The following is a 12,837-nucleotide window of genomic DNA, read 5'->3' on the forward strand; positions in this document are numbered from 1 at the left end:
CAGCTCTTCAGCTCAAGGCGAGAGCTCTACCACTTGAGCTACAGCGCCACTTCCGGTTTTCTGGTAGTTTATTGGAGATAGGAGTCTCACAGTCTTTCCTGCCCTGGCTGGCTTTGAACCGCGATCCTCAGATCTCAGCCTCCTGAGTAGCTAGGATTTACAGGCGTGAGCCACCAGCACTCGGCTCCCCTGAGCTTTTTTGCTCAAAGCTAGTGCTCTTCCACTTTCAGCCAGTGTCACTTCAATTTTCTGAGGGTTAATTGGAGATAAGAGTCTCACTCACTTTGCTGCCAGATCTCAGCCTCCAGAGTAGCTCAGATTATAGGCATCAGCAGCACCTGGCCAAAGTACTTATCTTTAATCAGCTTCAGGCTCAAAACCTTGGAAATTATATTGGGGAGTCCTCCCTTTAAGGAAAGACTCCCTTTAAGGAGGACTCTAACCTAACCTCAAATCCCTAGATTCTTCCTTTAACATCTCTAATTCCAAATGCATAAGCAATTTTTATTATGTATCTATTTAACATTAGTTCCAGGAGACACTACAGTGGTAGAAAGGAGTGTGTAGGATGTGGAGATATATACAAACATTGCTACTAAACAAGTCTAATAAGTACATGAATGGTTGAGAAATATTACCAAGATTGCAAAATCGTATGTTATCTGGTTGGGATAATCAGGAATTTCTGGGGATGGAGAATGGTATCCAATCTGAGCCTTACCATGGAGATCTAACCTGGATAGAGCTAACTGGGAAGGAAAACATTCAGGGAACTGGGAACTAAAGATCCGGAAGGGTAAGAAAAGAGCTGGGGCCAGGTAGTCTTTGAACACTTGCCTGAAAGGCATTAACTTATAATGATGGGTAGGTCCATACATCAGTCTGTCCCTCCCTCTTTTTTCTTGTGTATTGGGATCTGAACTCAGGGCTTCACAGTCTCACGTGGCTTTCTCTGCTTACAACCAATGCTCTGCCACTTGAGTCATGCCTCTAGCTCAGGTTACTCTCTATTGTTTGCACCTTCCTTAGAGCTGACACCTACTTTGATCAGGAAACCTCAAGTGCAAAACAAATTTAGGTTGGGCGCCAGTGGCTCATGCCTGTAATCCTAAATAATCAAGAGGCTGATATCTAAGGATCACGGTTTCAAAGCCAGTCTGGGCTGGAAAGTCGGTGATTCTTATCTCCAATTAATCACCAGAAAGCTGGAAGTGGTGCTATGGCTCAAGTTGTAGAGCACTTGCCTTGAGCTGAAGAGCTCAGAGATAGCTCCCAGGCCCAGAATTCAAGCCCCAAGACCGACCAAAACAGAAAAAAAAATAGTGGCAGATACCTTTGTGTTCAGTGTTCCTTCTGCATCTAGACTGCAATTAGGAAAGGTGGACTCCATAGGTACTAATGAAGATTGCTTAAGCTTGAGGATTATTCTGGAGATATTTCAAACCTGACAATCTTCTACAATCCTACCTGATTTAAGACTGAGAATACTAATTTAGTCCTTTCTAAATCTGCATTCAGATTATGGCTTCTTTGCTCAAGGATTTACGACTACTATCACCTACAATAGGTCATTCAAATCCTTTTGCCTGAAATCCAAGTTATGAAAAATAAACTTCTGCTGGGTACCAGTGGCTCATGCCTGTAATCCTAGCTACTCAGGAGGCTGAGATCTGAGGACTGCTATTAAGACTCTTATCTCCAATAAACTACTCAGAAAAAGCCAGAAGTGGCACTGTGGCTCAACTGGTAATGTGTTTGCCTTGAGCAAAAGAAGTTTAGGGACAGAGCCCAGGCCCAGAATTCAAGTTCCAGGACTGGCCAAAAGAAAAAAAGAAAGAGAAATCAAATTCCACCAAACCCCTTTTAACCTTTTTTTTTTTTTGGTAGGTCATGGGGCTTGAACTCTGGGCCTGGGTGCTTCAGCTCAAGGCAAGTGGGCCTGTGCGCTTCAGCTCAAGGCAAGAACTCTACCACTTGTGCCACAACGCCACTTCCGGTTTTCTGGTGGTTAATTGGAGATAAGAATCTCATGGACTTTCCTGCCCAGGCTGGCTTAGAACCATGATCCTTAGGTCTCAGCCTCCTGAGAAACTAGGATTGTAGGCGTGAGCCACAGGTGAGTGGCCCTTATCTATTGTAACTGTTACTATTCCTCTGAATCAAACTTTTTCTAAAGGAGCTAAATTATAACAGCACTAGTGTCTCAGTCTTCACTGAGTTTAAACTTAAACTAGACAATATTGCGTTTTTCAGGCAAATATAAGAATTCTGCAGCCTTTGAGTGGTCTTCTCAAAAAGTATTTCTGAATCCAAAATTGTTTTCAGAATATATAAATGTAAAAGAATAGTTAAATAACACTGATAAAGCAGCATTCTTTGTTAGTAGGAGTGCAATGGTAGATGTATGCATATGTAAAAAAAAACAACCCAAACAACCCAGAAAATATTCTGTATAAATAGACTAACTCTTAGATATAAAGTTTACACCAAAATAAACTCTGGTTTAAATTTAAATATCACTGTGCTGATACCTGTGGTTTAACTGAATGGATGGCAAGTTACAAGAAAATTTTCTAGTAAAACACTACAGGAAATGAAAATAACACACTGTACTCACTGTTTAAGTTCTGATCACACACTATACTTGGTAAAGTTGTAGATGTTAGGCTTAGTGGCAAACCAAACTTATTTCCCCCCAAGTTTCACACTGTAACCAAGGCTGGCTCAGAACTCCTATCAAACACTAAATCTTCATTCCTCCAACTATCAACTTCAGGATTGTAAGCATGTGCCATAATACTAGGCCAGCAGCAGGCATATTTGCTCTTTGATGGTTCTAAATGATCACACATTACTTCATAGAGCATGCTTGTTTCTCTCACCACGACATAAGTTCTTGGTGGCCACATATCTAATTTAGTTTGTATTTATATTCCTATTTGCTTTCCATGTTTGATGAAAAGTTTTCAATAAGGATGGAATGACTGAATCAAAGTAAAATGATGGAAAGGCCCAGAGTACTACATTTCTAGCAGATTCACTTCATTTCTCACATGAGTTGATATGTTCAATTTCCAGGAAACATTTTACTTATCCCCAACCACGCAAAACTCCCAAATGTGAACAACAAAAAACACTTCTCACCTATACCCATTTTCTACTCTATTATTTAATATATATTATACATATTTATTTAAAACTGACTCTGAAGGCTTCCTAACATTCAGTAACTTTCTCAGATCTTTCCCCCCCTAAAATAGCTAATTCAGAATCCCAAGGAAGCTTAAAACTTGTTTTGCTCAGAATTAGTCTAAGAGACTAATAATGGGTAAAATTAGCAAAGAACACGTGGTGGGGAGATAAGTCCTCAAAACAGTAGTAAAGCAAATTTATCAACTCTAAGAAAGCAGAAGACGAAATCTTCGGGGGTCGGACCCAGACTTCTCAAATTCTCTCTCTTCCTGGCTCCACCTCTCCATACAGCCTATGAGAGAGCAGGGCCACAGGCCACTCCCAGGATGCCACGCGACGGGAGCGGATGCCTGCAAACACGCATCTCCCCACGTCAACATCCCACCAACAACGCGGGTCTCCCGGCGTGAGCTTTTGGCTAGGACCGGAACACCTGAGTCCGCATTCCAGCCCCCGCTTCCTTCCGCCCGGTCTGCAGCCTTACGCAAGTCGCCTGCCCTCGTTGGGCCTGTTTCCTCGTCTGTGAAAAGTAATGATTCTCTTATCGACCATGGGGAGATGAGGAGCGTAAAGCAGCCCTGAAGAGATGCCAGAGGCTTTCCAACTTACTTATGGCTTTTAAGCTCGCGGGGCTCACCAAACATCCCAGAAAAAAATCTCTCAGTCACCTCCGCTTCTCCCTTCCCGCCCCACGTTAGTTCTCAGGCCGCTCCCTCCGGGCCGTCTCCCTGCAGGAGCCTTGCGGCGCTGCCTGCCGTACCTGCAGCCACCTGGCCAGCGGGACCCTCCTGCTGACCCATGACGAAGTCTTGTACGAGGCCCCACAGGGCTCCAGTAGGTGCCGCCGCCTCCAGAGCGGCGGCGGCAGCCATGACGCTAGCCAAAGAACGTGGGTGGGGAAGTGGGAGGGGCGGGAGACAGGCCCCTACGCGCACGCGTCTTCGGGGCCAATCGTTGAGCGAAGTTTTCGGGGGCGGGACCCTACCGGGTCACGTGCCTGCCGGCTCCCAGCCAGGCAGTTCCAGGAGGGACGGGTCGGCTCCTCCCTGAGGGGCGGGGTCTGGGGCGCGGGGAGGGGAGGTGGCTGCCGGGCACGCAGTCGGGGGCCGTTGAGGGCGCAAAATTCCTGGCGGGGCTCCCCGGGGGACCGGCGGCAGGGCGGGCACCTGGCTGGGTGGGGCTGAGGGGCGGTACGCATCCCATGGAAAGCCAATGAGAAAACCAGGCCTGGCTCGAGGGGCGTTGCAGTCGGTCACATGCGCACCTGGGGCGGGTGGTGGCGGCGCGGCGGGCGCCGCGAGCCGGCGGAAGGGAACGGGGCCGGGCTGGGGCGGGGTTAGGCAGGTGAGTGACAGGCTCTAGGGGGACGGCCCCAGCTGGGAGCCCCGAGAGAGCCCGGAGTAGCTGCGGCGGTTCCCGCCCCCCTCCCTCCGCCCCTCCGGTGGGACTGGTCTTTGGCCGGACACGGTCGTGGGCCCCCCTGGCCCGGCCACCTGGGATTGTGCTGGGAGCCGGCCACCTCCCTCTCTCCTAGCCCGCAAAGTTTGTGGCGAAGCCGTCGCCGGGCAGAGAGCGCCCCAAGGGAGATCTGGGAGCGCCTGATGCCGGGCGGCTGGAGCCGTTGACCAGGGCGCCGCCGTCCAGGACGGGAGTGCAGAGCAGCCGGCTGCCCGCCGCCTCCGGTGCATGGGGACCAACTGAGGAGCCAGCATGGGCAACTGCGTGGGGAGACAGCGTCGGGACAGGCCAGCCGCCCCGGGACACCCCCGCAAACGAGCAGGTAACTCAGGAAGGGGGCAAGGCCACGATGCCCGACCCGTTTTCCCCTGCTTGCCCGAGCCTTGGGCTTCCCGAGCGACCTCCCCGCGGCTCCTGGCGTCTGGGCTGCCCCGGTGGCTACTCGGAGGCAGGCGGGTCCCTCCCCAGCGCCCGGTGGCCGGGAGAGCGAGTTGGGCCAACTAAGAAGCGCCGACCCGACTGCGAGACCAACTCGCTCCAACTGGGAAGCTCCTGGTGAGGGCGGGGGCAGGAAATGTTTGCCGACCGCAGCGGGGCCAGCGGTGGGGCGGGGGGGGGCGGGGGGGGGAGCCCGAGGGCGCTGCTGGCCTGGCATTCCGGGCTGGGGTCGGACGCCGGTCGGTCTGGGCGGCTTGCGTCCCCCGAACTCGAAGCGAGATGGACGAGCACAGTCGCTCTTTCCAAAGACAGACTGTCATGATCGGGCTGCAGTTCATGCCTGCTGGAATCCGACTTGCAAAAGCAGCGCAGGACGCTGGGAAAGAAATCTTTATTTTCAACCCGCGGGGCTTCTTAGAGCCTTCTGGAGTCTAGGAAAGGTGGAGTGAAAGTCGCCCTCGGGTTTGTTATGATCCTTCCCAGCCCTAGGAATGAGATCCGCCCGCTGGTGATCTGGATTTGGTGGGATTTCTCCCAGCCTTGGAAATGAGATCTGCTCCCCGGTGATCCGCGAGGCCCCTGAAGTGCCGGCTCGCTTTCTTGGTGTACCCCTCCTATCCTGGCGTTTCGCCCCTGCGAGAGGTCTGGCGGTCATTTCACTGAGCCTTGTAGTTACTTCCTTCTCTGAGGGTGTCGCAAGGACCTTCTGAGAATTATAAAATAGATTTTAGAGCTAAAACTTGTCTGAATTCCAGATAGACCTAGTTCCTCCTCTGTATGTAAAAACTCAGATCCAGAGAAGTTGTGCAACTTGATCAAAGTCACACAGTTGGTTAGTAGTATAACTAGGGCAAGAACCCAATCTCATCTTCCATCCTGTTGATACATATCCCATTATGTAAGAGGAGCCACAGGCAGAGTTGTTAATGAAGTGGAAACTCTAGTTGGAGTTTCCTGCCTGCTTTGACACTGAAGGTGTGTTGCTTTGGGTGGGGGAAACATCAGGGGAAACAGGGAAGGAAGAATATCTGTGTAGCAGAGGGGATGATTTGTACTTCCAGAAATATGTTTTCATAGAAGAATGTGGTAAAACTAAAATTCTCTCATCTGAGTGCAACCCTGGCCATTATTCTGACTGAGGAAAGTTGACCATCCAACCCAAGAGCTTTCTTTCTTTTTTTTTTTTGGGCCTGGGCGCTGTCCCTCAGCTCTTCAGCTCAAGGCTAGCGCTCTACCACTTGAGCCACAGCACCACTTGCGGCTTTTTTCTTTTTGCTTATGTGGTGCTGAGGAATCGAACCCAGGGCCTCAGGCATGCAAGGCAAGCGCTCTACCACTTAGCCACCTTCCCACCCCCCCCAAGAGCTTTCTTCATTCCTCTTACTTATTCAACAAATGTTTCTTTTCTTTCTTTTTTTTGGGGGGGGGTCCGGTCATGGGACCTGAACTCTGGGCCTGGGCGCTGTCCCTCAGCTCTTCAGCTCAAGGCTAGCTCTCTAACACTTGAGCCACAGTGCCACTTCCAGCTTTTTTCTTTTTGCTTATGTGGTGCTAAGGAATCGAACCCAGGGCCTCAGGCATGCAAGGCAAGCGCTCTACCACTGAGCTACTTTCCCAGCCCTCCCTCACCTTTCTTGAAGTGAACTACTTGCTGCATCTTCCTATCCACTCCAAGCAGAAGTGATAGTTTCTTTTGAGAAATCCTGCAGCTACATTACCTATGCCAATTACTTAACAATGATCCACTCCATATTATTAGTCATGTCTTTGACGTTCACAGTCTTCTATCAGCAAGAACACTGCAAGCTTGGAGACCTGAGTTTTGTATTTTCCTTGTGTGATAGTTGGTCTTGTCTCTCACTTATATAGATATGCACAAAACACTTAGTACAATAACTTACACAGAGGAAGCACTCAATAATTGTTTATTTTAGAAGCTGTCCTGCCACCTGAATTTTTATGTAAACGTTTTAATGAAATACACATCTGCTTAAAAAAAAAACCTACTTGTGAAGCATTGCTTTAATTCTGTAAGTACTACTATGATTAGCATTATTCATAAAGTCAAAAGCCAAGGGGACTCAGTAGGATGACAGATTTGGTACAAGGAAAGGAATCCTTCTTAACTTCACAGCATGCACCTGGCATTCCTGTAACATGTGCAACTTACCCTTTAACAAGGACACAGTTTCATGTTTTAAGACTAATGCCTAGTGCTGGATGGGGTGGCTTAGTGGTAGAGCACTTGCTTGGCATGTATAAGGCCCCATATTTGATCCCCAGTATTTGTGGGGTGGGGAAACAGTGCCTGAAACCCCCAGCTCCCTCAGTAGCCCTTACCTTTCCTTTCTTACTGATGTGACGTATTGGGAAGAAACCCTCAACAGAGAGAGAAAGCCAGAATTCTATTACAAGGCTTCTGCTCAGTGATCCTGGGCATGTTAACAAGTCTCTCTGGGCTATTCTTCCATTGTATCAGAAGGGGAGGAGGTTTTACAAGTCCATTAGAGCTGTTTGTCTTCTCCCTAAAAGTGAATGTTCACAACTAGAGTTATTGATGTGAAATCTATGCCTTGTAATGATAACCTTAATTTTCTCTTTACAGGTGAAGGAATGACTCAGTGCCTTTGGTCAGAGATTCTTACAGTAGGTTGAAGTATTAGGCAGTCTTTTTTCCTTGTCAATCAATCCTTGTGATTGCTACTCTTTTTTTTGGTCGGTTGTGGGTCCTGAACTCTGGGCCTGGGCTCAGCTCAGTGGTAGGCTAGCCACAGCTCCACTTCTGGCTTTTTCTGCTTATGTTGTGGTGCTGAGGAATCAAACCCAGGGTACTCTACTACTGAGCCATCTTCCCAGCCCTCTTTTTTTTTTTAATTTTATTTTATTGTAAAGATGCTGTACAGAGGGGTTACAATAACATGAGTTAGGTGTAAGGTAATGAGTACATTTCTTGTGGAGCATTGTTACCCCCTCCTTTGTTTTTCTCCTACTATCCCTTCCCTCCCCCTGATTGATACTCTTTTTTTTGGGGGGGTCCGGTTGTGGGGCCTGAACTCTGGGCCTGGGCACTGTCCCTCAGCTCTTCAGCTCAAGGCTAGTGCTCTACCACTTGAGCCACAGCGCCACTTCCGGCTTTTTTTTCTTTTTGCTTATGTGGTGCTAGGGAATCAAACCCAGGGCCTCAGGCATGCAAGGCAAGTACTCTACCACTGAGCCGCCTTCCCAGCCCCATTGCTACTCTTTTGTTGTTGTTGTTGTTGTTGCGTTGTTATTGTTACAGGTACTGAAGTTTGAACTTAGACCCTTGAACTTGCTTGGCTAGCTTGCTCTGCTGGTACTCTGCCACTTGAGTCATGCCTCCAGCCCAACTTTTTGCTGTTTATTTTAGAGATATAGTCTTGGGGACTTTCTGCCTGGGCCTTGAACTGCCATCTATCTGAATCTCAGCCTTCTGAGTGCTAAGATTATAGGTGTGAGCCATTGACACCAGGCTTGTTACTCTTTTTATTATTAGTAGTAGTAGTAGTATTTATTAGAAAAGCAGTGTGTGCAGGAGTTACTGTTTCATAAGTCAGATAATGAATACATTTCTTTTTGGACAATGTTACCCCTTCCTTGCTCTCTTCCTCCCTTCCCTCCTATCCCCATCCACAAGTTACAAAATTCATTTTCAACATAGTATCTACTGAGTACCATTGCTGGATTGGTTCCTCCATCTTTTGCTATTTCTTATTCTCTGAATGCATTCTCAGTAGGCTGAGGACTCTCTTAACCCGGTCCTGGATGCCCTTGAATGTTTCTGAGAATACTTGGGCATCTACTCCTTTGGAGAGGCTTCAGCCACCTCATCAATCTAACCCAGGTAGTTCCCCTAGGAACTGTGTAAAACAGTCCAGGCTTTTCCTCAGACATTGCAAGAGAGAAATAGAGATGGTAGAACAGGCAAGACTCTTACCCAGCTCCACCCTTTGAGAATGTGGCAGGGCTGAAAACCAAATATCTGCCTCTGTGATGTGTCAGGCATATCCATTTGTTTTTGGAATCTCAAGCTCAGGATGGACAGACTCAGCTCCCTGTTTGGGGGTGGCTGGGCTTGGTACTATGTTTGTAGGGAGTCTGCTTCTTGTGTGGGCAGTGTGGCTATTCTTGAAGGAGTAACTGGGCAACTTCTCCATTTGCTCAGTAAATATGTACTGAATGCTGGGCATCTTGCTGGCTGTGAGTAGACCTCGTTCTTGGCCACATGGAGCTTACAGTCTTAGGGTGGAGGCAGACAAATACAAATTACATGTGATCATTTGTGTAAATGCTGTATGAGTACACACACAGTTACATATTGTATATATTGGCGACTCCCACATTTATAATCTTAGTGCATCCTCTCCAACTTCAGCTTTGTAGCTTTTGCTGTCGGCTTAACACATTTGATGTCCAAAAGGCTTTCCAGTTTTACATGTCTAAGCCAGAAGGACCCCAGTCTATCTCTGCTGTTCCTCAAGTAGTTTTCTTAGTTAACAGTAATTTTATTCTTTAGCTGCCCAGGCCCCCAAAACTCTGGAATCATTCCTGGCCCCTCCTTTTCTCTCAAATCCTATATCTCTTTAATCTCTTTAATGAATAAATCTTGTTGGCATTGTCTGCAGTGTATCCTGAACCTGACTCTCTGTCTCCACTTTCACCCTAGCTAAGCTACCGTCAGCCTCTTTACTGACCTTCCTATTTCCTCCCTTGTCTCCAAACAGACTATTTCCATCACAGCAGCCAGAGCAGTGCTATAAACTGTAAGTCAGATTTTGTTACTACTTTGCTCAGCCTTCTTGTTACTCCACATCTCATTCACAGTTCTGTGTTGGTCTACAAGGCATGATATGAGTTTTACCTGTTTGCTTTCTTTCTCTCTTTCTTTCTTTCTTTCTTTCTTTCTTTTGCTGTAGATTTTTTTTTATTTTATTGTTAAGATGTTGTACATAGGGGTTACAGTTACATGAGTAAGGCAATGAGTACATTACTTGTCGATCATTGTTACCCTTCCCTTCCTTGTTGTCGTTTCCCGCCCCTCCCCGCGGACCCCCCCTCCCCGTTTGCTTTTCTTAAGCCATTTCTGCTCTTTTTTCTTGTTGTTCAACCCCTAGTGCCTGAATGTGTCTCTCTCCTCAGACAAGGCATTTATTTAAGGAGTCAAATTCATCCTCGTTGGCCATTCTATTTAAAATTGATCTTTCTACTGGCCACTCTCACATTGTATATCTCCCTTGTTTTGTTTTTCTCCATAGTTTGCATTATTAGCTGACATTGTTGGTCTCCCTCTTACTCTGTGTGGCCAGAAATTTGGTCTTTGATATTTGGTCTTTGAAATTTGGTCTGACATATGGTAGGTGCCTATTAAGTATTTTTTTTTTGGGGGGGTCCGGTCGTGGGGCCTGAACTCTGGGCCTGGGCGCTGTCCCTCAGCTCTTCAGCTCAAGGCTAGCGCTCTACCACTTGAGCCACAGTGCTACTTCCGGCTTTTTTCTTTTTGCTTATGTGGTGCTGAGGAATTGAACCCAGGGCCTCAGGCATGCAAGGCAAGCACTCTACCACTGAGCCACCTTTCCAGCCCCTATTAAGTATTTTTTGGTTGAAATTAGCTCATATAAACAGATCTGGTATGGCCTATAGAAGAGCAAGAATGGTCAGGCATCAGTAGCTCACACCTGTTATCCTACCTATCTGGAAGGTCTTGGCTCAGAGCCAACCTGGGCAGAAAAGTCTGAAAGATCTTATCTCCAAATAACCAGAAAAAACTGAGTTGGAACGACATCATAATATTGCAGACTGTAACATACAACAATGTGGTTGTGTAAATTATTTCTCCTCTTGGAGATTTGTTTTAAAACCTAAAAAGGAGGATGATGGAACATTTGAAATACAAATTTCAAGCTGGGTTCTGGTGGCTCATGCCTGTAATCCTAGCTACTCAGGAGGCTGAGATCTGAGGATCATGGTTCAAAGCCAGCCCAGGCAGGAAAGTCCGTGAGACTCTTATCTCCAGTTAACCACTAGGAAACCGGAAGTGGTGCTGTGGCTCAAGCAGTAGGGTAGAGCGCTCGCCTTGAGCTGAAGAGCACAGGGATAGCACCAAGCCCAGAGTTAAAGCCCCACAACCGACAAAAAAAAAAAAAGAAATACAAATTTCAAGATAAACTGTCAGGTAGAAACAAATAACAACAAAAAAGCTGAGTTAAAGGTGTAGTTCAAGTGATAAAGCACTGATCTAGCAAGCAAGTTAAGTAACTAAGAGGCTGAGTCCAAACTTTAATACTACCAAAAAATGAAGGCAGTTCATCTCCAATCTTAGGAGATCCATTAGCCTATCTGTATTAAGACAGAAATCTTGAAAAAGGGTTAATGTACAACCTCATCTTGGACTAGCATCTCTCATACTCCAGCGTGGGTAAGGTCTTTAGTACCTGGGATATGATGCTCTTGGTTTGGGAGACTTTTACTGGGAGATAACAGGACTGAAGTATTAAGGCTTAGAGTGAAGTCCTCAATTCAGGTTGTTTATTTGCCAATCCTGGGGCTTGAACTCAGGGCCTGGGCATTGTCCGTGAACTGCTTTTGCTTAAGGCTGGAATCTGACCCACAGTGCCATTTCTGGCCTTTTCTGTTTATGTAATAGTGAGAAGTAGAACCCAAGGCTTCAGACGTGCTAGGCAAAGAGTCTACCACTAAGCCACATTCCCAGCCCCAATTCTGGTTCTAACCAGGCAGTGGCACTTTTGTCATTTCATGTGCATGTTTGTATATATAAATGAATGTCTCTCCCAGACACATGTAGTGTTTATAAGCCGTAACTTAGGGCAAGGATGAGGTGGTCTAATAGAACATGAAGCAAGAGGGGCTGGGAAGGTGGCTCAGTGGTAGAGTGCTTGCCTTGCATGCATGAGGCCCTGGGTTCGATTCCTTAGCACCACATAAGTAGAAAAAGCTGGAAGTGGTGCTGTGGCTCAAGTAGTAGGGCACTGGCTTTGAGCTGAAGAGCTGAGGGACAGCACCCAGGCCCAGAGTTCAGGTCCCATGACCAGCAAAAAAAAAAAAAAAGAACATGAAGCAAGAAGTCAATCATCTGGTTTCAGGTGTGTATACTATTGAGTTGCTAGAGAATTTTTAGAATCACAGAGTTTTAGAGCTGAAAATGAGCCTAAAAGATTTCCTTAGCCTTGTTTTTCTTATCCAGCTAGTAAAAAGAGAACAAAGTTAAATGTGTCCTCTGTCTAGTTCATGGAAATATGGTGCAACCTGTATAAAAACCACATAAGCTCCTTTAGGTTTTGATTATGTTAAGGTCAAGCAGTAGAAAGGTGGTCAAGTCAAATATACTAAAAAAAGAAAAGTTCTAGATTCTGTCATTTAGTGCGTGCGTGCGTGCGTGTGTGCGTGTGTCTGTCTGTGAGCGCACGCATGCGCGCACATGCTGATCCCAGGGCTTGAATTCAGAGTCTAGGCATTGTTCCTGAACTTTTGTACTCAAAGCTAGTGCTCTACCACTTGAGCCACAGTTTAACTTCTGACTTTTGGTGGTTGATTGGAGATAAGAGTCTCATGGACTCATGGACTTTCCTGCCCATGCTGGCTTTGAATCGCGATCCTCAGGTCTCAGCTTTCTGAGTAGCTAGGATTACAGGCTCATTCCTTCTTTCCTGTGCCCCTTCCTTCCTTCCTTCCTTCCTTCCTTCCTTCCTTCCTTCCTTCCTTCCTTCCTTCCTT

The 12,837-nt window shown here is 46.9% G+C and overlaps 2 protein-coding genes across 5 annotated transcripts in view; one reads left to right on the forward strand and one right to left on the reverse strand.

Moving 5' to 3' along the window:
• Mms19 (MMS19 nucleotide excision repair homolog (S. cerevisiae)) overlaps window positions 1-4,079 on the reverse strand; it is a 35,035-nt gene extending 30,956 nt beyond the window's left edge. The window contains exon 1 of one of the 4 annotated variants that reach the window (XM_013017735.1): window positions 3,953-4,079. In XM_013017735.1, coding sequence (XP_012873189.1) covers window positions 3,953-4,064 — 112 coding nt within the window. In that variant the 5' untranslated portion in view covers window positions 4,065-4,079. Of the gene's footprint in view, window positions 1-3,801; window positions 3,818-3,952 lie in introns of those variants that run through there. The other 3 variants (XM_013017737.1, XM_013017738.1, XM_013017739.1) reach the window with 3 other exon arrangements.
• A 449-nt stretch (window positions 4,080-4,528) lies between these two features.
• Window positions 4,529-12,837, forward strand: part of Ubtd1 (ubiquitin domain containing 1) — a 58,102-nt gene continuing 49,793 nt past the window's right edge. Inside the window, exon 1 of the mRNA XM_013017659.1 lies at window positions 4,529-4,972. Within this exon, the coding sequence (XP_012873113.1) occupies window positions 4,903-4,972 (70 nt within the window). The 5' untranslated portion in view covers window positions 4,529-4,902. The remainder of the gene's footprint in view (window positions 4,973-12,837) is intronic.

The sequence above is a fragment of the Dipodomys ordii genome, unplaced genomic scaffold, assembly GCF_000151885.1.
Source record: "Dipodomys ordii isolate 6190 unplaced genomic scaffold, Dord_2.0 Scaffold36, whole genome shotgun sequence".
NCBI classification, from domain to species: Eukaryota; Metazoa; Chordata; class Mammalia; order Rodentia; family Heteromyidae; genus Dipodomys; species Dipodomys ordii.